Consider the following 21449-nt stretch of genomic DNA (forward strand, 5'->3'; position numbering starts at 1 on the left):
ATATTTATAAATTTTAAAAGGCCACTTCGCTACCATCTTCTACTTGTATCATTGTCAGTTTTGCCTTCTTCCATTTTCTTCTTTTACCATCCCTGCGTTCTGAACAGATCCCTTCCTGCACGTTATTTCACCAGTTTGCCGGTAGAAGGAAGGACAAATCACCCCGTTACTAATCCCAGGTAGCGTTCCTCTACCCTCAGCTTCTTGCAAGAACGCTGGGAACCAGGTTCTCAGTGTCAGAACTACCGTGATACCCCCGAGGAGCTGTCTGCCTGTCTCGAAGCATCCAAGTCGCCTTCGTTTACTTGCCGCCCCTAGCCACTCATGGTTAGCTCTTCTGCAAGCACTGCTTTCATCAGAATTCTTGCCGGAGTCCCAAGCACAGCCAGCCTCGTTACATTTTAAGTGAAATAGTGGCTTTGTTGCAGTCCCTGCTTCTCATGCTTTCTATTCTCTGCTGAACCGACCACTGGGAAGTAATTTACAGGTTCTTGCTGTGTTCTCTTTCCCTTGGCTGCAGACCAGCCTCGTAGCTCTGTTTGGTAGTCCACTTGGGTTCCTGCTAAAGGCAATGAGTTTCTCTAGCCTTCAATAAAGTGCTGTCTTCTGAAAAATAAAGCTGCTTGATGATAGGCTTTGTCACTTCTGCTGTCTTTAAAATTTCACGTTCTTGGAATTTCACTGTGTATTGTATTCTGATTTCTTCACTGTTCCTTATCTTGTAGCGTTTGGCCCTTTTGAATGCTTTTTTCTTTACTGGCTTCCTCAATGACCTCTTATTCTTCCTTCCTTCTTCCCCTCCAACAAACCACATCCCCATATCGCAGCCTATTCCCCTCCTTCAGCCTTCTCAGAATCAAGTGAGCAGCCTGCATATGTAGACTGTATCCATCATTTTTCTTTCTCGTGTCTTTTTAGATAAAGGCAGTAATACTAAATGTGTGATTTAAATACAAATACTTTTTTCTTTTGGCTCTAATGCGCAGATTTTAACCTCAGACAAATATATTGTGATGAAATGCTGCTCTCAATTTTGAGGCTGCTTTCATCACAGGTCAACAAAACTTCGTTTATACTGCCAGTCTCTTGTGTGTGGGAAATGCTAAGTTTTTTCCTTTTTTATTTTAATTTTATTTTAGTGATGTCTTTTGCTCTTGTTGCTGACAGCAGAATTTGACCTGCTGGAATCTATTTTGGCCTGTATCTTTGTGTATTTTTTTATATATAAACTTTCTCTACAATAGGCCTCTTTGGGCTTACCCAACCCAGTTGGATAAGCTTAGAGAGACACTAACTGTTATAGATACTGTATTTCTGTTTAACGCTTTAGAGCAATATATGGCTGCTGTCAGCACTAGCTGCAAAGCAAAATGCAAACCAAGGGGGAAATCTTGGGTTTCAGAAAAGCAGAAATGCATCCATGTTCCATATGCTTTTGATGCCGCACCTCGTTTTTCTTTCTAATTTTATTGCTCTACCCTTAGCTAATCTAAAGAATGGCACCACTTACGTACTGCATGTGTTCTTACCTTTCCTGGGATTCGGTTGTTACACCAGCAACAAGTGGTTGATGGCATGAACCAGCCTCCGTGTTCTGTGAGATTAACCACTATTTTGCCACTCTCTCGGCAGTATCAGCAGCTACAACCTAAGTGCAGTGGTTCTCAAAGTGTGACCTCCAGGAGCAATTTAGAACCTGGGGCTTTGCCTCTTGTCCAGTGTCTGCTACAGGCATGAGACCCCCACCCCACCCCACCCCCCCCCGTCCCACATGGCCTTTTAAATAGCTGCTGGACTCAGCTGAGCTGCCAACATCGAGGGCTGCGGTCAGATAAAAGGGCGTGAGGCACCCTTGGGGATCTCGAGCAGTTAGTAGCGACGGCCTGAACAAAAAGAGTGGCTGAAAAGTGTTGCAGGAAAAGCAGCAGGAAATGCAAGAAGTAAAATAGATAGAGACACGCCAGCAAGTGTGACGCTGTATAAGCAGCCCTGCTTCAGTCGTCAGGGGATGCCGGCTTTGGAACAAGGATCGTCTATTAAGCGCTTTCTCCAAGGCGTGAAAAACTTGAGAACCTCTGATCTAGGTTGTTAGTTTCTGAAGCTTCTCATTCATCCATGGAGTGGTAAAATTTTTTCATGCTTTAACAGCTACATTTCAAAGACAATGTTCTTATTTTCCACGGAAAATATTCCCGAACTGGAAGAGTGGGGTAAGGGACGGGAGGAAGTTGCTTTGCAGCTTGGGGGCGTAGGGACAGAACAGTTTTTCTTTGGGATCCTGGCTTAAATCAAAGATAGGAGCAGGCAAGCTTCTTTACTTCTAATTTGCTGTCCCACAAGTATTTTGATTTGATCATGTGGCACAGTTCTAATGATGCTAGCACTTTTTTCCATTTCCTGGTAGGTAGGTTAGGAATCAAATTAAAAAAAATAAAATCGTTAACTTGTTCAGTTTGTAAGTTGCATGTGTGAAACCAAGATAAGGCATTAATTGCCTAAGTACGGGGAAGTATCCATTGCAATTTTCTCAGACTGATTTTTTTTTTTGTTGTTGAAAATTTAACACAAGTCTTGGTTATCTGAAACCCCTGCTTGAACCCTTGGTCCGCCCCTAATACTGTTCATCATCCTGTTTTGTGTCACAACACCCTGCTACCTTGATTCACTCTTCGTCGTTGGCTAGGTTTTGGATTTATTACTTTCGAGGACGAACAATCAGTGGACCAGGCTGTCAACATGCATTTTCACGACATCATGGGCAAAAAAGTGTGTAGTTGTAGTTTTATTTTACCTTAAGAAAGAACCAAGTCTTGGGCAACTAGCAATTTCACTGGTGAACAAACCTAGGTACCGAATCCAGCTAGGTGGGAGAGCGTGCAAGTCCAAATTCAAGGCTTTATCCATGAAGGTGGGGAAAGTCTTCTGAGTTTGCTTAAGCGGGTGAGAGAGGCAGTTAGCTTGGGTCTTAGCCCATAGAAGAGACGTAGATCCTGAAAGCCTGAGAACTTAGGCTGCGGGTTGTTTTCTTGTTATTTTTTATTTTTATTTTGGGTAAGGCCTTGTGCTACAGACCTGGGGGGTTGCTCTGGCTGAATGGAGCTTATGTTGGATGGAATCGATGGCGACTGCCCATCTTCTGAGCACTGCTTTGCTTCCTAGGTGCAAGGGTAGAAGGTAGGTGTTTCCAGCCGTTTGAAAACGAGAATCCCAATGAAATCTGAGTTGTTCAAGGCTTGGTTTAAGATACCACTCCTTCAGATGTGTATTTGATACTCAAATTTTAGATGGTGTGAGAAAATCTGCTTTGTATAATCTTAAACTAAAAGAGACAAAACAAAAAAAAAACATCATGAAGGATTGGTTTTTTAAAAAATTGGGTCACTTACTGTGAAACTTTGATACAAACCCACGTACTCTATATAGTATTTAACCACAATGCAGTTAAGTGACCTCTGGTTGTTTCATCTTCATACTGTGTTGTCAGCAAGTGGATGTTTGGTAGGGAGGAATTTTTCATGCTTGCTTTGATGTTACTCAGCAAGGAACATGCTTGTACCTGTGGAAAAAATGAAAAGCAGAGAAAATTGTTCAGGACACCCCAGTTTTAGACAGGGAAAATCATACCTTCGGAAAGGAAAATTAACCACAGGAAATTCTGGTAAAATTAAGTCCTTGCAGCTTTTCTCTCTATCCACAGTTTTTAAAGTAAACCTTAGAACTGCCAACCTTAGAGTGAATATATTTCAAGGAAAGCTGAGAATACTGTCACCTTAAGTTACTGCATTTTAAAATGTTGCATTGTCTTTTAAAGTCTTTCTATAGCCTGAGATTTTATAAACATTTACCTAGCTAGCAGGGGATATATTCTTGCAAATCAATGGAATTTTGTTTGGTTAATTATGCAGTACAGAATGCTTTTTATTCCTGTGAACTTGTTTTGGGATTGAGGGGTGGGTTGATTTCCTAATTAATGGAAATGCAGCAAATGAAGAAATGTGTTTGTGTAATCAAGAACGTTAGCGTACTTGATTACTAGTATTTTCCTCCTGTGAGCAGTTGAGCACTCCCATTTGTGAGCAAAGGCACTGACAGCCCTAAATTTATTTACGTTGGTATGTGTATGAATCTGTATCCTGCATCCAGCCTCTGATCTTTTCTTGAAATTGCCTTAAACTCACACGAAGCACTTCAATGAGAGGTCATATCACAAAGCAGCACATGCTAAATATAAACATGAACAAAGGGTGGTTCATCTGCTGTAATGGGTCTGGGAAAGAATGGAGAACCCTGTGTGAGCCTTCAAAATGTCACCTCGTGCTGCCAGCTTGCGGAACATTGTCAGTGCTAATTCAGAGTTCTCCCTTGTTTCTCAAACAATTTCAGTATGAAAATGAAATATGTTTTTCTTTTTTTTTTTTTCCCTTTCAATGACATAAAAGGCAGAAATCTGCAGCTTTTCTTCAGATACACCTGGTGGAGATGCCTCATTTACTGGTGTAAACTGGGCTTGAGGCAGGTGCAGAATTTTAACTTGGTTGTTGAGAATATTGCACGAGCATTTTTCAGCCCTCACTTTGGCAGTTTGCTGCTTGTAAATGCGCACTGAAAAATTAATGGAATTCTTCCACACAGAGAAACGAGCACCAGAACACTCCGCTCCCTTCATTGACTAATAATGCCTGCTTTAAAAATGGTATCTCTCTCTTTCTGGTAATTAAAAAGGTATTGCTGAAATGAATCCATATGTTGTTGAAAGGGAAAAAAAAATTAAAATTGCAAGAAGGACTCTGCTTTTGTAAGCAATAACCGAATTCCCTCAAGGCAAATGTGTTAAGACTCATTAATTTGAGTCCTTTGAAAAACTCCCTTGGTTCCTCTCTGGAAGGGCCTTCAGCTGACAGAGATTTGGTTACTGTCATGTATAATGTCCTTGGGGCATCTGCAGTGGGCTGGGGGTGGGGGGCTTTGTCCTTGCCTTGTGCCTATTTCCTGTTTGTTCTCTGACATGAATGGTTTTTAAGACATGGCAGGAAGAATTCTGAATACTTTATTTTCCATACTACTCAGGCCCATTGATGATTGCGATTTATTTTCTTTGTACTCTGGCACCCATTAAAATTAATCATAAAATAAAAAAGGCTTTAATTCAGCATGCATGAGTGCTGAGAGTGTTTCATTAAATCAGAAACTGGATTTTTTTTTTTTTGAGAGGTTTATATTGAATGTGCAGCTTATTTTAAGTAGGTCAAATGCACTTATTCGATGGCTTGGAACACTAGGACATTTTATCTTTGAATAAAATAAGTTAAGCACTGTGGCTTACTAATTTTAAAAACAGGAGGGCTTTTGTCACTGACTTAACACAGTATGAAGATTTGCTTCTTATTGACTCAACTGTCCATTTTTATTACTTGCATGTTTGTTTACTTTTTTGTTAGATGTAATGTAAGATTCTCTTATCACATCCATTCCCTCTGACATTGTTTGAGTTAATTGAGATTCTTTAAGCGTTAGCCTGGGGAAGGTAAGTCTTTATCTTCCATTAGACATTTAAATAAATTCTAAGTTTAAAACAAACAAACAAGCAAACAAAAAACAAACAAACAAACGTGTGTTTCTCAGGTATGAGCCGAGCTGAAATTGCAGTTAGATGGGGTGGGTTTAAACTGTAACTTTCAAATGAACCCCAAACACTTGGAATGGTTAAAGCATTAGTACCCTTTTTCAGAGTGTACTCTTTACTCGATTTTTTTCTGAAAATACCGTCTTTGTAACTCCTGTCTTAAGTATTAAAATAGTCTATGAACAATTTGAAAGATTATGCTTTTTTTAAGTGAAGAGTTGTTGTAAGAGGGTACTGCTGTTTTAAGATTAAAGCAAATGAATACTGTACTATGATAAAACATAAATGATTTGTAGGATGTGTTTTGCTTGAAATACCTCAATAGCTGGACTTGTAACGTCTTACCATCACACATACTGTACCTGAGAAACATTTTAAATTACCGGCCTTAAGTTTAATAATTAAGTACTTAGACATAAGTCATAAGATGCTAAGTGTAGTCTTAAGTGTTAATTAAGGGTGTGTGTGAAGGGAAGGGGGGTAGATTGACCTGCACCATCTCTCCTAAATGGCGACTCTGTTTGTTTAGGTGGAGGTGAAACGCGCGGAACCTCGGGATAGCAAAAGCCAAACTCCAGGGCCGCCCGGTGCCAGTCAGTGGGGAAGCAGGATCATGCCGAGCGCTGCCAATGGCTGGGCAGGTCAGCCCCCTCCTACCTGGCAGCAAGGCTACGGCCCTCAAGGTACTTCTCTGGATGTCTTATCGCTGTCGCGGAGCGAGTCTTGTCCTTAAAGCTTGCCGATAACGTGGTAAGACTGGCACATGACAGAATTTGCAGGTTCATCAACGCTATCTCCATGCTGGATTATCGGTAGCAGAACTAAAACTGCATCAGTCCTTCCCAAGTCTTCTGAGACCAGTCCTTCATCTCCTTTTCCCCAAACACGTTGCTGCAGTAGGGCAGAGGTCAGTGGGTTGTGCTGAGCCTCGCATGCAGTTCTGGACGGTGCTTGGCCTCTTCTGTTTGGCTCTGCCTCTCCCTGAATAGAGTGAGCGTGGTTTTTGGTAATGTGGAGAAGGTGCTGAGAAAGCTCAAGTTGGGACTCCAGCTGTGGGAGCGTGACCTGCTTGAGACCCGAATGAAAAATGTTGTTAGAATAGGCATTTTCAAGGATGAGGCAGTTTCAGAGGAAGTTATAAGTAAAATTTGCAAGGGATGAGAGAAAAACAGATGGTCTTGTCTCTGGATTTTATTGCTTAATGTAGCCTGGAAAAATAACAAGCAGCTATGGGGCCAGCAGTGGTGCAGGGGAGCACTTAGTGCTTATAATGGTCTTGATTTAGCTTGAACCCTTAAGGGCTGAAAGGAGCAGCCAGTGTGTTTTGGTTTTGATGGCTATAACCCCACCAGATTTTAAAGATGGGATAAATATGCTGAGTTCATCCAAAGACAGTTTTGAAAACTTATGGAGAAATACAGTGGCATAATTGAGTTGCATTTGACAGAACAGAACTTGCTTGCTCCGATATGAGAAATTTTCACCTGGGGGGCTAAAGGGAGTGTCAGTGCTTCATTTCTTGCTACAATAGATGATACCTCAGTGGAGGGATTGCTTGTTTCCCCATGGTGCTTATTAACTTGAAAGCTGCAGCTGAGGCTTTGACATTCTGCACAGATGTGCTAATCTGCAACTGCACAAATTGAGAAACGAGATTATTTTCAGTGTGGTTATTCGTACAGAAAATGATAGCTGATCTACTGGAAAGATTAGTGTAAAGCATGAATGCATTTATCTTTCTATCTTAATGCTGCAACGAATGCGGAAGATGTTTTTATGGTTCAAAAACTTCAGAAATAAATAGGATAAACCTGATAATGTATTAAAATACTTTGGATGTGTAGTCTGCTGTGATTCTCAGTATGTCGGTGTTTTTTATACTGATGCAGTTTCTTGGCTGGGTGTGCTCAGTTTTTGAGCACTCCGTCTGACTTCAGTTTGAGGACTGCTGCATGTTTCTGCATTATTTGCTGAATAATTCAGTGTCTTTTAAGACTTCTTGGACCATAAAAAAAAATAATTCTTTGACCATAGGAAATGTAAGGGACACTGGGAGGATATCTAGTCTATTCCAGAGCCTAAATCAAGATAAACTTTCTCTAAATCATTCCCGTTTCATAGTAAACAGCTTCAATAAGTGTATAACTTGCTTTTTTTGCTTTGTTTTAGGGATGTGGGTGCCAGCTGGACAGGCGATTGGTAAGTACGTTATATAGGGACTGATTTTAATAGAAAAATCCTGCTGAGTGGGGTTGTAATTTCTTTAAGAATCCACAGTGATTTGTGGATTTCTGTAGTATTTAACAGCCTGTATGTTTAAAAGCTTGATTGAATTTGTCCTTAAAGAATGAAGACGACAGTGCGTTAAATCCGTAAAGGGAGCTGACATGCATCCCGGTGCTGCCAACTCCACTAATTCGGTATCAAGGAATTACATTCTCAAATGCAATTTACTGCAGGGATACTTGGAGGACAAGTATTTCCCAAAGTAAGAATTCAAAGAAGGCTGAGGCTGCATCTGAAATTGAGGAAACAGCTTTACCCCACCAGAGAATGCAGACTTTGCGTTACTGAGCCACTTCAGTTCTTTGTTTCTGTTAATTTTCTAGGTGGATACGGACCACCTCCTCCAGGCAGAGGAGCTCCTCCACCGCCACCACCATTTACCTCATACATAGTCTCTACGCCTCCTGGGGGATTCCCACCTCCGCAAGGATTTCCACAGGGCTATGGCACCCCTCCACCATTTAGTAAGTGACGTTCAGGAGTCTGAGTGCAGTCCATCACCAAATTCAGTGTTTGGCTTCTGCTCATCTTTCTCTGGACTTGGAGTTTTCCCCTACGCTTTTAAAATCTATCCTTAAATGCTCTGCTGAGATTGCATATTCTGAGTTGTCATCAACTATTTTTGTCAGGTAGCTGGGTTGCTTTCTCTTGGGTGCTGTAATAGCCTGTTCTCTAGTTTAAATCTCTGTTGCTAAACAAATCTAGTTTCATTGTGTACCTCTATTATGACATCTGTGAGAAAACTTAAGAGATTATTGCACGGTGACCTGGGCTAGACGCAGGCTGGCATTTTTCGAGAAGCTTAAGGAATTAAGGTCACAAGTGGCATTGGAAATGTAAATAGGATTTGAACATCTACGCCCTCGGGCCACCTTTTGAAAAGTCTAGTCACAAACTTGCTTTAAAAAAGTTAGGAAATGCCACGCAGTGACCCAAAGTTGATTGTTCTCCAAAGAAGAAACCATTTGCTTGAGATACCTTTGCACCTTCTCCCCCCACCCCCAAGATCTTGAATGTGGTAACATGGCTTCCTTCTCACATCTGGTCGTGCACACAAACACAAAGAACTTGCTGCCTAGTCCTACTCCATCACACGTTCTCTTTGTTGGTTGCTGATGTGGCTGCCATCTTCCTTTGGGGTGAGATTTTTTGTGTTACAATGTAAGTTGTTTTTACTGTCTGCCAGCTACAAGTAGAAAACATTTTGACTTAAATACTTGCAAGTCTGTTATTGGAAAAAAAAAAAGTGCATTGTACTAAATCCAAGCAAGAATTCAGGGAGGTGTTGACCCGTGTCTTCACATACATTGCACTTTGCTTGCGTTTCAGGTTTTGGTTATGGTGCTCCTCCTCCTCCACCTGACCAGTTTGCCCCACCTGGAGTACCCCCTCCACCTGCCACTCCAGGGGCAGCACCACTAGCTTTTCCACCACCACCACCACCATCTCAGGCAACTCAGGACATGAGCAAACCCCCAACTGCTCAGCCAGAATTCCCTTACAGTCAATTTGGTAAGTAACTGCATGTAAAATAAACTCAGCTTGATCCTTCTTCCTGTCCTGCTTTGCTTTTCTACTTGGGTGCAAAGTCAGTGTTCAGAAGCTGTTCGCTAACACCGATGGCACTTCTGTCAAGGGGGGGAATGCCAGCCACCAGCTTTCAAGGGATCCTTAAATCATCCAGCAGGTATTCTAGCCAGCGGGTGTTTTCTTAACCAACTCTAGACATCGTTTGTATCCTGTGAGATAGTCTTCAGAGACCTCTGCAGTAGCAGGATAAGTCGCTGATCTGCTCTCTCCCTGAATCTGCAGTTAAAACTTTTTTTTCCTCCCTAATAGCTTCATGCAGCTTGTAGACAACTGTTTTGTTTAACTGACTTTGATCAGATTGGAGAATAGACTTTAAGAATAGCATCGAGATGCAAGCAGGATGGGGTATTAAAATCCAATCTGCATGCTTTTTCCTCCCATCCCTTGTTCCTTCCCTGTCTTACCACGAGCTGTAGTTTTGTCAGAAGCACGTAATGCCTACGCAGTGCTAATTTGTGCTGTAGGATAAGTAACTGCTTGAGATAGCTGATGAAAGACATTGGTGTCACAAGTTTTAAGCCAGTCAGACAGTACTACCAAACAAAATAAAAACAGAACTACACCTGGAGAAGTGCTTGTGCTCCTCTCCGTGGAAACTAAGATGGAGTTTTCATATTGCTCTTCCACGCAGTCCTACTTTTAATCAGTGTTGTCCCCAAGAGCTGTCCGTGGCATACTCCTTTTTCTGAAGATGAAGTAATTGGTGGTCTTCCACTTCTGCAGTCAGTTTTTGCATGCAGTAGGTCCATGGATTAAGGCTACTGCTCCACACTTGGACAGATTCTCCATGTGTTAGCGTATGCCTGACTGTTTTATTTAAAGTGCCTGCAGAAACTTCTATGTAATGAACAGTTCATAAAGTTATTTGAATAGATACTATTTGAAGTTCCAAAAATGCAAAATGTGTTTAAAAAAAACACGGAAGATTAGCCTTCCAGGTGCAGTTGTAAAGCAAGCAGATGTTCTCATGTTGATGAACTTGAAATGTTTTAAATTTGTTTTAAACACAGTTGCTGTTAGAGAAAGCTTTGCCCTTGTGACTCAAGAGGAAGGTTTTCTTGTCTTGCGAGAACTTGTCTCTTTGCAGATCCCTTTTGAGAGGGGGTGGGCCCTACTAAATAAAATACAGAGCCACGCATAATCATTTACATTCTGCGGGAAGCCAACGTTTGTGGTGTTTCAGAAGCCTAGGAAGAATCTGTTTTCCAATGTTGTGGGGGTTCCTCTATTTGGTGTGTGTAGTGCCACTCGCCTCTTGTATATTCTAGGAAGCCTATTTCCCAGGGAAATATTTAAAGTGCTTCTAATTAGTCTCTAAAAGCGTTGGGTGGGGAGGGAGGAGGGAGGAAAAGGTGTGTGGTACTGCAGTTTGAGGAAGGAGGCTAAGAAGGTTGGTTTAAGGCACAACTGAAGGTGGTCTCTCACCTTGAGTGGTTTCTTAGCTTGAAATCTGTTAGGAGCACAAGTGCTAACAGAGAAAGAGGCGTTTAATGTGCAGCAGTCATCCACCTGTCCGTAAAGCTACCTGTAAAATCTTTTAAACTTTGTAAAAGAGCTTCAGCTCTTCATGTGTTCGCAAATTAGCGAGCAGCACTGCTGTACAGTAGGCAGCCTCGCTGATCTGCATGTGTTTACGTAACTGCGTAAGGCTTATGGGCTTTAAAGAGGCGCTGAGTTATCTAATCGTTGTGGTATTTTCAGATTTGTCCTGGCTTGACAGCATCTTAAATGCTGCGATGTTTACAGCCGGGATGAATGTAAACACGAGTAAATTAAACGCTAACACGGGTGTGTCTCCCTCACCCTGAAAAATTATCTCTGCACAGGGCTCTCTCGGGGTTCGTCACCCTGGTCTCCTCATTTCTTACTAGGGCTGGGTACCTATTCTCAAGACCCTTCAGGCTACGCGCCAATTCTTTGTTTACACTCTTATGGTCAGGCTGAGCAGTGAGAGATCTAGGTAGGTGGTGCCTATTTACAACCAATGCTCTTGATATGTCTGCCTCGGGGAAACTAACTTTTGTTTCTTGCAGGGTCTCTCCTAAGGGGGTGGGGGGAACAACGTGGCTCAGATGTTTACTTGGGCAAGTAAGGGCAAAACACTTCTGTTAGCTCGGAGGGAGAACTCACGACTGAAATACGAATGACGCTGCCGATTGCTTCCCAAGCTGCTGCGCTGGCGACACTTTTATCTCGTGTAACCGAACGGAGCTCAGGTTCCGCAAGCCAGAGATTGAGACCGTAAAGCTTGGCACAGCTCGTTTAGAAAGCAGAGCCCTCTGGAAGGGCAGGTGAGCTGTGTGTTTCTTCACGGTGAGGTGCTGGTGCAAGCTGAGAGCTGCGGCAGGAGCCACAGCGAGGGAAGACGACGCGCACTTACGTGTCTGGCTGCTCAGCTGCGTGCTGTAGGCTTCCTTTTTGATAAACAAACGGAGAGCTGTGGTTTCCCCCACTGAATGCTCTGACACTGCGCTGTACAGTGAGAATAACTTCATTTTCTTTCCTTCTGAGCCTCACCCCTTGGCAAACAATTAAATTGTATTTTGGTAGTCTGCTTATCTTGGTGTGAAAAAAAGCCTGGATTAGCATTTTTAGCTAATAGAAGCCTTGTGATAGATGTGTTTTAAGGCTCATTAGCAGTTGCAAGTCCTGAGAGACAGGCAGAGCTTGAAATTGGAATACTGAAGACATGCTAAGAGACTTTGTTTGGGATTAAGAGAGTTAAACCTGCTTTAAGCCTGCACAGGGAGAAGCAGAGCTGCAGAAATGTACCAAGCAATTAGGGTTCTTAATACCATCTTTTATAGCTGAGGCTTGCGCTGATGCCGCTGTTATGATTGAGTTGTATTTAATTAAGGGAACTTTTTATTAAATTTCTTAGTTTCTCAGCGTTCTTAATTCACATCTAGTTCTCCCTCGCACTGGCAGCGAGAATTCCAGCAAGGCTTTTCATCTCCGCCCTTTGTCCCTATTCCCAAATTCTGCCCAGCCCAAATCTGGGCTTTGGTGCGGGTGCTGTGCAGGGCAGCGGTCGTAGCCTCGCTGAGCAGCAGGAGGGGAGCGTTGGGTTCTGCAGGCTGAGGAAGAACAGGATAAATATTAATATAAATATTAATTTCCTGCACGCATTCGTGTGCGCTGCAGCTGAGGGGCCTTTCAGGCTTAAAACTACCCAAGCTCTGATGCAGGTGGTGTTTAGGGGACGTGGGGACCTGCTGTGTCGTCGTTCGCTGCTGCTGATCTTCAGCTGGGTTAAAGCGTTCGTCAGCATCTGCAGCAGCAAGCAGTGGGGGGCAGGTTTTGAAGTGGAACTTGGTTTTTGAACTTGCAACAAGTAGACATCAGCCTGCTCATGTGATGAGCCTTAGGGGAAGCATGTCAGTTGTTTCTGAGTTAGGTTCCCTTACGCAGTCTGTAACGGGTGGAGCGGTCACAGCCTTTGGGATCCTGCTCCGCTAGCTTTGCCCCCTCATGTTTCAGTCTCAATTTTAGGAACTGAGCATTCCTTGAAAGAGGCCAGTTAATTAAAATACACATTCAGGCAGCAGTGCTTTTTTTTTTTTTTTTTTTTAAAGCATCTTCTCCAGTGTGTCTTTTCAGCAGCAGAAGTTTTTGACTGTTCAGGGAAGATGAAGTTGCCTTTACAAAGCGAGGCTCTAAAAGCTCTCCGCCATCAGTCAGAGGCGCTGCCGTTTAATAGCTGTGAGATGCCGGGAAGACTTCCTTGCTGCATCTTCATCTCTGCTGAACCTGACAGCGCTAGCTTTTAGCAAAACAAAAACGAAATTAAAAAAAAAATGCTACTCAGAATGAACTGACAGCCTACCGGCGAGCCACTTGAAGCTTCTGAACAGCAGCAGTGTGAGAGTCTTAACCTGCTGGCTGGGCAGGATTACCTCAAAAGTGAAACCTGCCACCTCTGCACACCTCCACGGTTCTGCTTTAACCTGGTCCTTCTGTACCGAGGGGCAGATAACGTGAAGAACTGAAAGCAGCTGCTTATCTCACCGTGTTAGATCGAAGGGCTCGTGTTCCAGGGACTGCGTGGGGGGAGGGAGTGGCGCCAGGTTTTGAATTTGCACCTCTGCTGCTCCGTGCGCGTGAACGACGCTGGAAGCTGACTGCTGCCTTTTCCCCTTCTCCCCAGGGTATGGACAAGACTTGAGTGGTTTTGGACAAGGTTTCTCTGATCCCAGCCAGCAACCCCCTCCCTACGGAGGCCCCTCGGTGCAACCATCCAGTGGCCCACCTGCAGGAGGAAGCGGGTTTGGACGAGGACAGAACCACAACGTGCAAGGATTTCACCCCTACAGGCGCTAGCGTGGGCTGGCAATCAGGGAGTTCTGTCCCCACGGGGGGCCTGGGACCAGGCGAGCCCAGGAGCCCCAGACTTCTGAACTTGTGACAATCACATACTTGATGGAAGAAAAACCTAACAACATTTTTTTGGGGGGTGGGGGAGATGGCTTCTGAAGGCAACGCTGTGGGTGTTTGGACTGCAGTTTTTAAATATTTTCCTTTCTCTAACCCATCAGCACAAATAAAGAAAATGTCACTGGTTCAAACTACAGGGTTTTAAAAATGTCTTCAGCTTTAATTCAAAAACTTCAGGTTTCTTTTTTTTGAAATTATTTTTCCTGAGCCTTTGTTTTACCGTATATTGTAAACTTTTATGTTTAAAAGAAAAAAAAATATATACATTTACAGATTGTGAAATTTTTAAGAGAAATTTTCTACTATGTATGCTGGCTTATTTTTTAATTTAAAACAGGGTTTCCGTTAGCACTGTTGGAAGTGAGGGCGAGCTGCAACCCCCTTACTCCTGACATTAGTGGTGGGGCGGATGGTTCAGAAACTCTGGGAGTTAAAAAGAAATCTACTGAGTGTATTTTGCTGTTGTTACCTGACGGTGTAGAACTGGTAACAAGGCAGGTGCAGACTTGTTGACGCACAGAGTCACTTAGGAAGCGCAGCAGTTAGGTCTGTGCTTCAAACTCTTTCAAATCCTCTGTGGATTTCATTAGGGGTTAACGGAGGCCTTGTTAAGATGTAGATTTCCCTCAGGCAAAAGGTTTAGGTGCATTTTGCACTAACCAGTGATTACCCCTGGTTTGAATAAAGAGAAGTACATTTGGATTAGAAACACAAGCCTGTCTCCATTTTTTTTTTCTTTTTACAAAAAAGTTTCTTGTGAATTTGTGTTTTCATGAGAAATCAATTGGCGGCCTTGAAAAATCTTGCCTTGACATCAGCATACAGGCTTACGCTGTGCCTCAAGGGACTGTTACACTACCAGCAGTGGGATTTGAGCAGTAATCCTTCGTGCCACGCAACTTTTACCCTGGTCAGAAGAGAATCAGCTGTGCGTGTTCGCTCGTTCGTGTGTTTATAGCGGCGATAGGCTTCGGCTGAATGCTGCTGTCCCTCCGACCTCGAGTTGCAAGGCACCATTTAAAAAAGATTATCCTTACAAGCTGCGAGCAGCACGAGGAGGTGTCTGGATTTGTCCACCTCCAGGAAAATGCCCCTCAGCTGAAATGTGGAGGTAACTGGGGCAAAATGCGCTCTTGGTGCTGACTCAGAGGTCACGTTCTCAGTTTCTTTGTTGACACAGCGAGAGGCCTGCTCTCGGTGCTCTCGCTGCCTCCAGTCGCTGGTATCCTTTGGAAATCTTTTCACCAGGGACGTCCTCCCTTGGGATTTCCTCTACAGCTGCTGAGCCCAGCATCAAGTGGGTAAAATCTGGGTTTGCGGCCATCTCTGTGGGTTGGTGTCCCTAACTGGTCTGGGTCTTCAGGAGTAGTGCTGCAACGCTTATCCCGTTCCCCGTGAGCCTAACCCCATTTAAATGAACTGCCCTAACAGGCCAAATGAGCATCGTGTTGGGAAATTAGTTATAGGCTCAAAGGCGAGGCTCGGTACAAGCAGGAAACATCCTCGGTGCCATCTGCACTTCTACACGTGGGGCTGAGGCACGCTGCGGTGTCCAAATCAGACGGGGCTTCTCAAGGGCCTCTTTCCAAATGCTAGCTGAGGTCCCTGGGGCTCATCCTGGCCAGGTGCTCATCACTTGGGGCTTTTCTTTTTTTTTTTTGGCAGCTCTGTTGAATGCACCTCTGTCCAAAGAACCCTGGCGCAGGGCCTGTGCGCTGCTGGGCGTGTGCCTGCTCGTTAGTCCTCTCTGCCCAAAACTGCTGTTATTGGGGTTTAACTCCTCGGGGGCGGACAGTGCTCTGCTGTGAGCTCAGAGGCCGCTTCTGCTCCTGCCGAAAAGCCTTCGCTCAGCACCGGTTGAAATGCAGGGCCCGTTGGGGTGTAGCAGCGTGGCACTGGGGGTGCCCGGGAAGGATTTCGATGAGCTCAGAGGTTTTTATTTCGTAGCTGCGAGCTCCTCTGGCTTGTCCCCCTTCCACGTGCTGCGACTCCTGCTGGCTCAGCTCCTTGCTCAGCCGCTTCCACGCCAGAACAGAAGTGGCTTTACGGTCCCTGCGCCCATAACCCCGTGCTCTGCCTTCGCTGCGGCGGGGCTGCTTTGACTTCTCAACGCCCGGTTTGTAGCGCTGCTGTGCCGAACGCACCGCGGACGATGGCGCGAGGCGAACCCACGCCGCTTCGGAGGGGAAGGAGGCCTCAAATCGCTGCTCGGCCTGCCTGGACGAAGGGTTTGGATGCCGGTGCTGCCTTCTGCCCCGAGCCAGCTTCTGCAGGTGAGGGTAAATCCTCGCACCGCTGGTAATCACAAGCCCTCACCCCCCCCCGCGTAGCGCTTCTGCCCAGCACCGAGCTGAACGCGGGCGAGGAACCGGCGCTTGTCCACGGACCCATGGGTGAGTGCTGCCCGCTGCCACCTCGGCTGCGGGGCGGCGTTGTCCTCCCTGCTGCCGGCCTCGCTGGGAGCATCCCAGCCCCTGCAGCTGGGGCAGGGCGGCAGCAGGGGACCCTCCCCTGACAGCCCCTGGGGGCCGCGGCCCCTTTAAGGGCACTAAGGGCGGAAGCGCCGCGCGGGGCGGGGGTCGGCGCCCTTCCGCCCTTCCCCGCCGCTCTCGCGAGATCCGCCGCTTCCGGCGCGGGGCCGGCCCTTTCCGCGGAGACCAGGCCGAGATGGTGGGTGCGGGCCGAGGGGCGGCCGGTGCCATCCGCCGCCATCCTCCGCGGGGACGGCCTCGGGGGGACTCGGGACGCTGCTACCGGCCAGGGCGGACCCGGCCTCGTCCCCAGGGGGCGGGATGGCGCCGGGCCGGGCCTCCCAGAGCCTGTCGGGACCCGGATTCCCCGGGCTGGGCCTAGGGCCCGCCATGGCGGGGCGGGGGGGGTGTGTGGGGAGGGCCGGGGGGGGGGGGCTCGGGGCGGTGAGGGGGGGTCCCCGCGGCGCTGACCCCCGGCCCGTGCCCGGCTGCAGGCGGAGGTGGAGCAGAAGAAGAAGCGGACCTTCAGGAAGTTCACCTACAGGGGGGTGGACCTGGACCAGCTCCTCGACATGTCCTAGTGAGTGCGGGGCGGGGGGCGGCGGGGGGCTGCGGTGTGGTGTGGTGGCTGAACTAACTGTCCGCCCGTCCTCCTGTCCGTCCGTCCGTCCAGCGAGCAGCTGATGCAGCTGTACAGCGCCCGCCAGCGCCGCCGCCTCAACCGGGGGCTGCGCCGCAAGCAGCACTCCCTGCTGAAGCGCCTGCGCAAGGCCAAGAAGGAGGCGCCGCCCATGGAGAAGCCCGAGGTGGTGAAGACCCACCTGCGGGACATGATCATCCTCCCCGAGATGGTGGGCAGCATGGTCGGCGTCTACAACGGCAAAACCTTCAACCAGGTGGAGATCAAGGTGAGCCTCGCTGCCACGTCCGTGCTCTGCTCTCAGGTCCTGGCCCAGCACCGTGGACGTGCCCGTTTGCTGCGTTACTCAGAACCTCCCGCGGCTGTAGTCCTGCCCTGTGTTTGAGGGCGGCGGTGAGGTTCTGCTGGGGTTTCCCAGCGCAGCTTGGTCTGGAAGAGGGTCCCAGAGCAGCGTGCAGCACTTCTGGGCGTGTGCTGCTGAGAGGAGCCTCGTCTGAGCCTCACAAGGCGTTGGTGCGGCTTCGAAGTAATGAAATACTGCGGCTGCTGCACCCGGCCTGGTTCCCTGCCTGCCGCGTGGGTGAAGGGGGCTGGGATGGAATAACCTGCAGCACCAACGTACAGCTTGCGTTTTCTCTGGGAGCCCCGTTCCTGGTGTTAAAGCCGAGCTAAAAACGCAGAAGAGATCCCGCAGCCTGCGCGCTGGGGCAGAGGGAGCTCCTTGCCTTGCTCAGCTCCGATCCTGCTCCCAGCAGCACCTCGGGCAGAGCCCGTTCCCCACGCAGCCTTTCCAGAGCTCTGCACCACGCCGGGGCCAGAAAAACCGGCTGCGTTCGGGGCGTCTGCCAGCGCAGGGAGAGGAGCGTTGTGGCTGTGCCCTGCCTGCTGCGTGGGGTGGCTGGGGGGAGATGTGGCTCCCAGCACGCCCGGGGGGGTGCAGGTGGTGGCGGTGGCGCTGTGCGCCCGGCCCAGGTCCTTGCCTCTAACGCCCGCCTCTGCTTCTCTTGCAGCCCGAGATGATCGGTCACTACCTGGGGGAGTTCTCCATCACCTACAAACCGGTGAAGCACGGCCGGCCCGGTATCGGTGCCACCCACTCCTCCAGGTTCATTCCGCTGAAATAAACGAGAGCTTCGGGGAACTTTTTCTAGGTGTAAATAAAGAAATTTCTCCCAGCCGCCTCTGCTCTGCCGGCGGCCTCACGGAGGACGCGTCCTGCGCCTTCCCCTCCTGGTGCAGCTCCCAGCTGAGCAGCGAAGCCCCTCCGCCCCCGTCGTGCCGTGCTGCTTTCCTGAAAACTGTTCTTTACGTAATTCTCCGGCCCTATTTCTGCTGAACGCACGGCGCCCGCCTCTCTTTACGTGGGTTCCTCAGATGAATGACGTTCCCTAGTTGCTGAGCAGTGGTGAATGAAATGTCGCGCGCCTGGCTGTGGCGTTTCAGGCTGCACTCGAACAGCCCCAGGAGCGCGGTGACGTGCAGGAGAAGCTCGGTGGGGGGGGGGCCCGGTGCTCCCGTGCCTCCTGCTTTTCTCTCCCCTGTGGGAAAAGGGCAGAGGGCACGGCCCGGGCTGCTGGGAGCCAGGCTGATTTGCTGTTCCTCTTAAATTTGGGGTGCCGAAGGCTTTTGGCAGCCCGTCTCGAGGCAGCGCCGCTGTGGCGGCTGCTTCAGTGGGCGTTTTGTAACCGGGGCGGGGAGGCAGCGCCGGGTCCCTGCGGGGCCTGGGGCGGGAGGCAGCTCCTCGGCCCTTCGGGAGGGGCCCGATCCTGCCTTGCCCTGGGGGAAACTGAGGCAAGGAGGGCAGAAGGGGGGGGCTGGAGGTGGCTGGGGGCTGCTGCGAGCCGCTGTCAGCACCGGGGGGAGCAGCCTGGGATGGGGACGGAGCAGGCAGTGGGGACGTGACCCCAGAGCTGGGACCTTCCCTTTGTCTTCGGGCTGGGGTAACGCCTGTCCCTGGGGTTCCGTGCGCGCGGACGGACGGACAGAAGGACGGACAGAAGGACGGACAGAAGGACGGACGCTGATGGAGCGGCCTCCGTCAGCCGGGCAGGAGCAGCCGGGGCCTGCCCCGTCCCCGCCGCCCTCCCGCAGCCCCACGCCAGCCCTCGCCCCTTGGCCGGCAGCCGCTCGGGGAGCGCTCACGGGCGGCTCCTCCGTGGCGCAGCCTCCTGGGGCTCTGTTCTCGCCGCGGTACCCGCGGCACCGGGCCCTGCTCCCTGCCCCTGCTCCCTGCCCGCTCGGTTCGCCGGGGCCGGGGCGTTGTTCGGGGAGAGGCTCGGTACCAGCCCTGCCGCTCGGCGCCTCGTGGCCGTCGGTGACACCGGCACGGCGGCGCCCGGCCCTGATCTCGTGGCGGTGCCGGGTGTCGGCAGGAGCTGCCCCGGTCAAACCTCACGACCTCGGGCCACCGCCGGCAGTGGCACCGGGAGTGACACCGGGAGTGGCACCGGGAGTGACACCGGGAGTGACACCGGCAGTGGCACCGGCAGTGGCACCGGCAGTGGCACCGGGAGTGACACCGGGAGTGGCACCGGCAGTGACACCGGGAGTGGCACCGGGAGTGACACCGGCAGTGGCACCGGCAGTGGCACCGGCAGTGGCACCGGGAGTGACACCGGGAGTGGCACCGGCAGTGACACCGGCAGTGGCACCGGCAGTGACACCGGGAGTGACACCGGCAGTGGCACCGGGAGTGGCACCAGGAGTGGCACCGGGAGTGACACCGGGAGTGGCACCGGCTGCGGCCAGAAGTGCCGAGGGCTCCTCCCGGTTTGCGGGGACCGAGCGGCCGCGGTTCTGCCCCGTGAGGCCTTGGCACCAGGCTCGGCACCGCAGGGCCCGGAGCATCCCTGGGGGCAGGGCTGTGCCCCCACCCCTGGTCGGATCCGGAGGCCCCCCCCCCCCCCCCCCCAGCACCGTGACACCTGCCCGGGGGACCCTGCCTGTGGGGAGGGGGGGGCGGCAGGACACCTGGGGGCACCTTGGGCTCGGGGGTTGGGGGGGGGGGCTTCAGCTCGTCCCTGCTGCTCGTCCAGGGCAGGGACGGGTTGTGGGGTCCCCCCAGAGCCGCCGAGGACCCTTTGTCCTTGGGGAAGGGGCAGGCACCGGGGGGGGGGGGGGGGGGGGGCGCGGGTCGGGGTCTCCCCACCACCAGCCCCGCTCCCCGGCGCGGGGATCCCGCGGGGGTTGGGGTGGGCTGCGAAGGCTTTGGGGGGGGGGGGGGGGATGAGACCACCGTGGGGGGGTGTTGGGGTGTGTGTGCGCCTCCCCCGGGGGTCGGGGGGGTGGGCCCGCTGGGCGCCTCCCCGGCTGCTGCCATCTAACGGCGGCCTGGGCTGGAAAATCCCGGCCCGGGGGGGGGGGGGGGGGGGGGGGGAAGGGGGGGGGGCGCGGGGGCGGCGCAGCCGCGGCGGGCGCGGGGCCGGGATGCGGCTGGATGGGGCTGCGGGGGCTCCTCGCCCTGCTCCGCGCCGCCTTCTCCTCCGCCGGGGATGAGGTAGGGGGGGCACCTGCTACCGACACCCCCCCCCCCCCCACTCCAACACCCACCTCGGGCGGGGGGGGGGAGGGCGCTCGGCTCCATCCCGGGGGGGTCTCGGAGCCGGGGGGGCGGGTGTCGGGGCTACGGGGACAAAGCGCGGACAATGCCGCTTTCATCCCCCCCCCCGCGGATAATCTGGGGGGGCACCGATCGGCTCCATCACCGGGCGGGGGGGGGAGGCAGCCGGGGGGGGGCGGCGGGGTGTCTCAGCATCGACCCCCCCAATATCTCCCTATATCAGCCCACGGAGCCCCACGATCGGCTCGCCCCCATCCCCAAACCTATCCCCCCCCCCAGGTCCCCCCCCCAATCCTACCCTTAAAATCCTCGCCCTCAACCCCCCCCCCCCCCAAAAAAAAATCCCTGCCCCTCCCCGGGCGCCCTGCAGCCCCCAGCGCCCACCCCCAGCCCCTACCCGCTGGCTGGGTGGGGGTCCGGCCCTGGGGGGGGTTCCTGCCCTGGGGGGGTCCCTGCCCTGGGGTGTCTGCTGGGGGGGGGGGGCACAAGGTGGGGGGGGCAGAGCTTGGCATTTTACGGTGACGTGTGTGCATGCAGCAGACGTGTGCGGGGGGGGTGCATGCGTGTGCACACGGGTGGGAGCATCAGGGGGGGGCGATGCTGTGCGTGGGCAGGGACACCCATGGGTGACCCCCCCATGTGCCCCTGCCCCCCCACATGAGCCCCTGCCCCCCCCATGCCCATAGCCCCCCGTTGGAGCCGGGCAGGATGCAGCGTGCGAGGGGCAGGCCTGGCCCCCGGGGGGGTGTTTGCTGTGGCTGGGGGGGGGGTCCCCTGGGCCGTGCTCGCAGCGCGGTCGATCAGCGGGTGACAACAGCGCGGTTTGGTTAACGTCCCGGGGGGGCT

At 50.9% G+C, this 21449-nt stretch overlaps 2 protein-coding genes across 7 annotated transcripts in view; both read left to right on the forward strand.

The window, feature by feature from the left end:
* The window catches only part of DAZAP1 (DAZ associated protein 1), a 25814-nt gene extending 11619 nt beyond the window's left edge, over positions 1–14195 (forward strand). For 3 of the 6 annotated variants that reach the window (XM_035571378.2, XM_035571380.2, XM_035571379.2), the window contains 6 exons: positions 2684–2766; positions 6153–6306; positions 7793–7822; positions 8233–8373; positions 9239–9421; positions 13647–14195. In XM_035571378.2, coding sequence (XP_035427271.1) covers positions 2684–2766; positions 6153–6306; positions 7793–7822; positions 8233–8373; positions 9239–9421; positions 13647–13819 — 764 coding nt within the window. In that variant the 3' untranslated portion in view covers positions 13820–14195. Of the gene's footprint in view, positions 1–2683; positions 2767–6152; positions 6307–7792; positions 7823–8232; positions 8374–9238; positions 9422–11370; positions 11460–13646 lie in introns of those variants that run through there. The other 3 variants (XM_050715604.1, XM_035571383.2, XM_035571381.2) reach the window with 2 other exon arrangements.
* Positions 14196–16468: 2273 nt separating this feature from the next.
* RPS15 (ribosomal protein S15) lies at positions 16469–18219 on the forward strand. Its single transcript, XM_035571376.2, has 4 exons — positions 16469–16603; positions 16899–16984; positions 17078–17312; positions 18055–18219. Exons 1-4 carry the CDS (start codon positions 16601–16603, stop codon positions 18166–18168), a joined length of 438 nt encoding a protein of 145 aa, XP_035427269.1. The 5' UTR covers positions 16469–16600; the 3' UTR covers positions 18169–18219.
* The last annotated feature ends 3230 nt before the right edge of the window (positions 18220–21449 follow it).

The sequence above is a fragment of the Cygnus atratus genome, chromosome 26 (assembly GCF_013377495.2).
Source record: "Cygnus atratus isolate AKBS03 ecotype Queensland, Australia chromosome 26, CAtr_DNAZoo_HiC_assembly, whole genome shotgun sequence".
In the NCBI taxonomy this organism is placed as follows: domain Eukaryota; kingdom Metazoa; phylum Chordata; class Aves; order Anseriformes; family Anatidae; genus Cygnus; species Cygnus atratus.

Excerpts from the sequence above, each read along its gene's own strand:
- RPS15 (XM_035571376.2), top strand. Across the intron at positions 16,985-17,077 it reads CAGCTCCTCGACATGTCCTA|CGAGCAGCTGATGCAGCTGT; the intron begins GTGAGTGCGGGG and ends CCGTCCGTCCAG. Across the intron at positions 17,313-18,054 it reads TCAACCAGGTGGAGATCAAG|CCCGAGATGATCGGTCACTA; the intron begins GTGAGCCTCGCT and ends CTTCTCTTGCAG.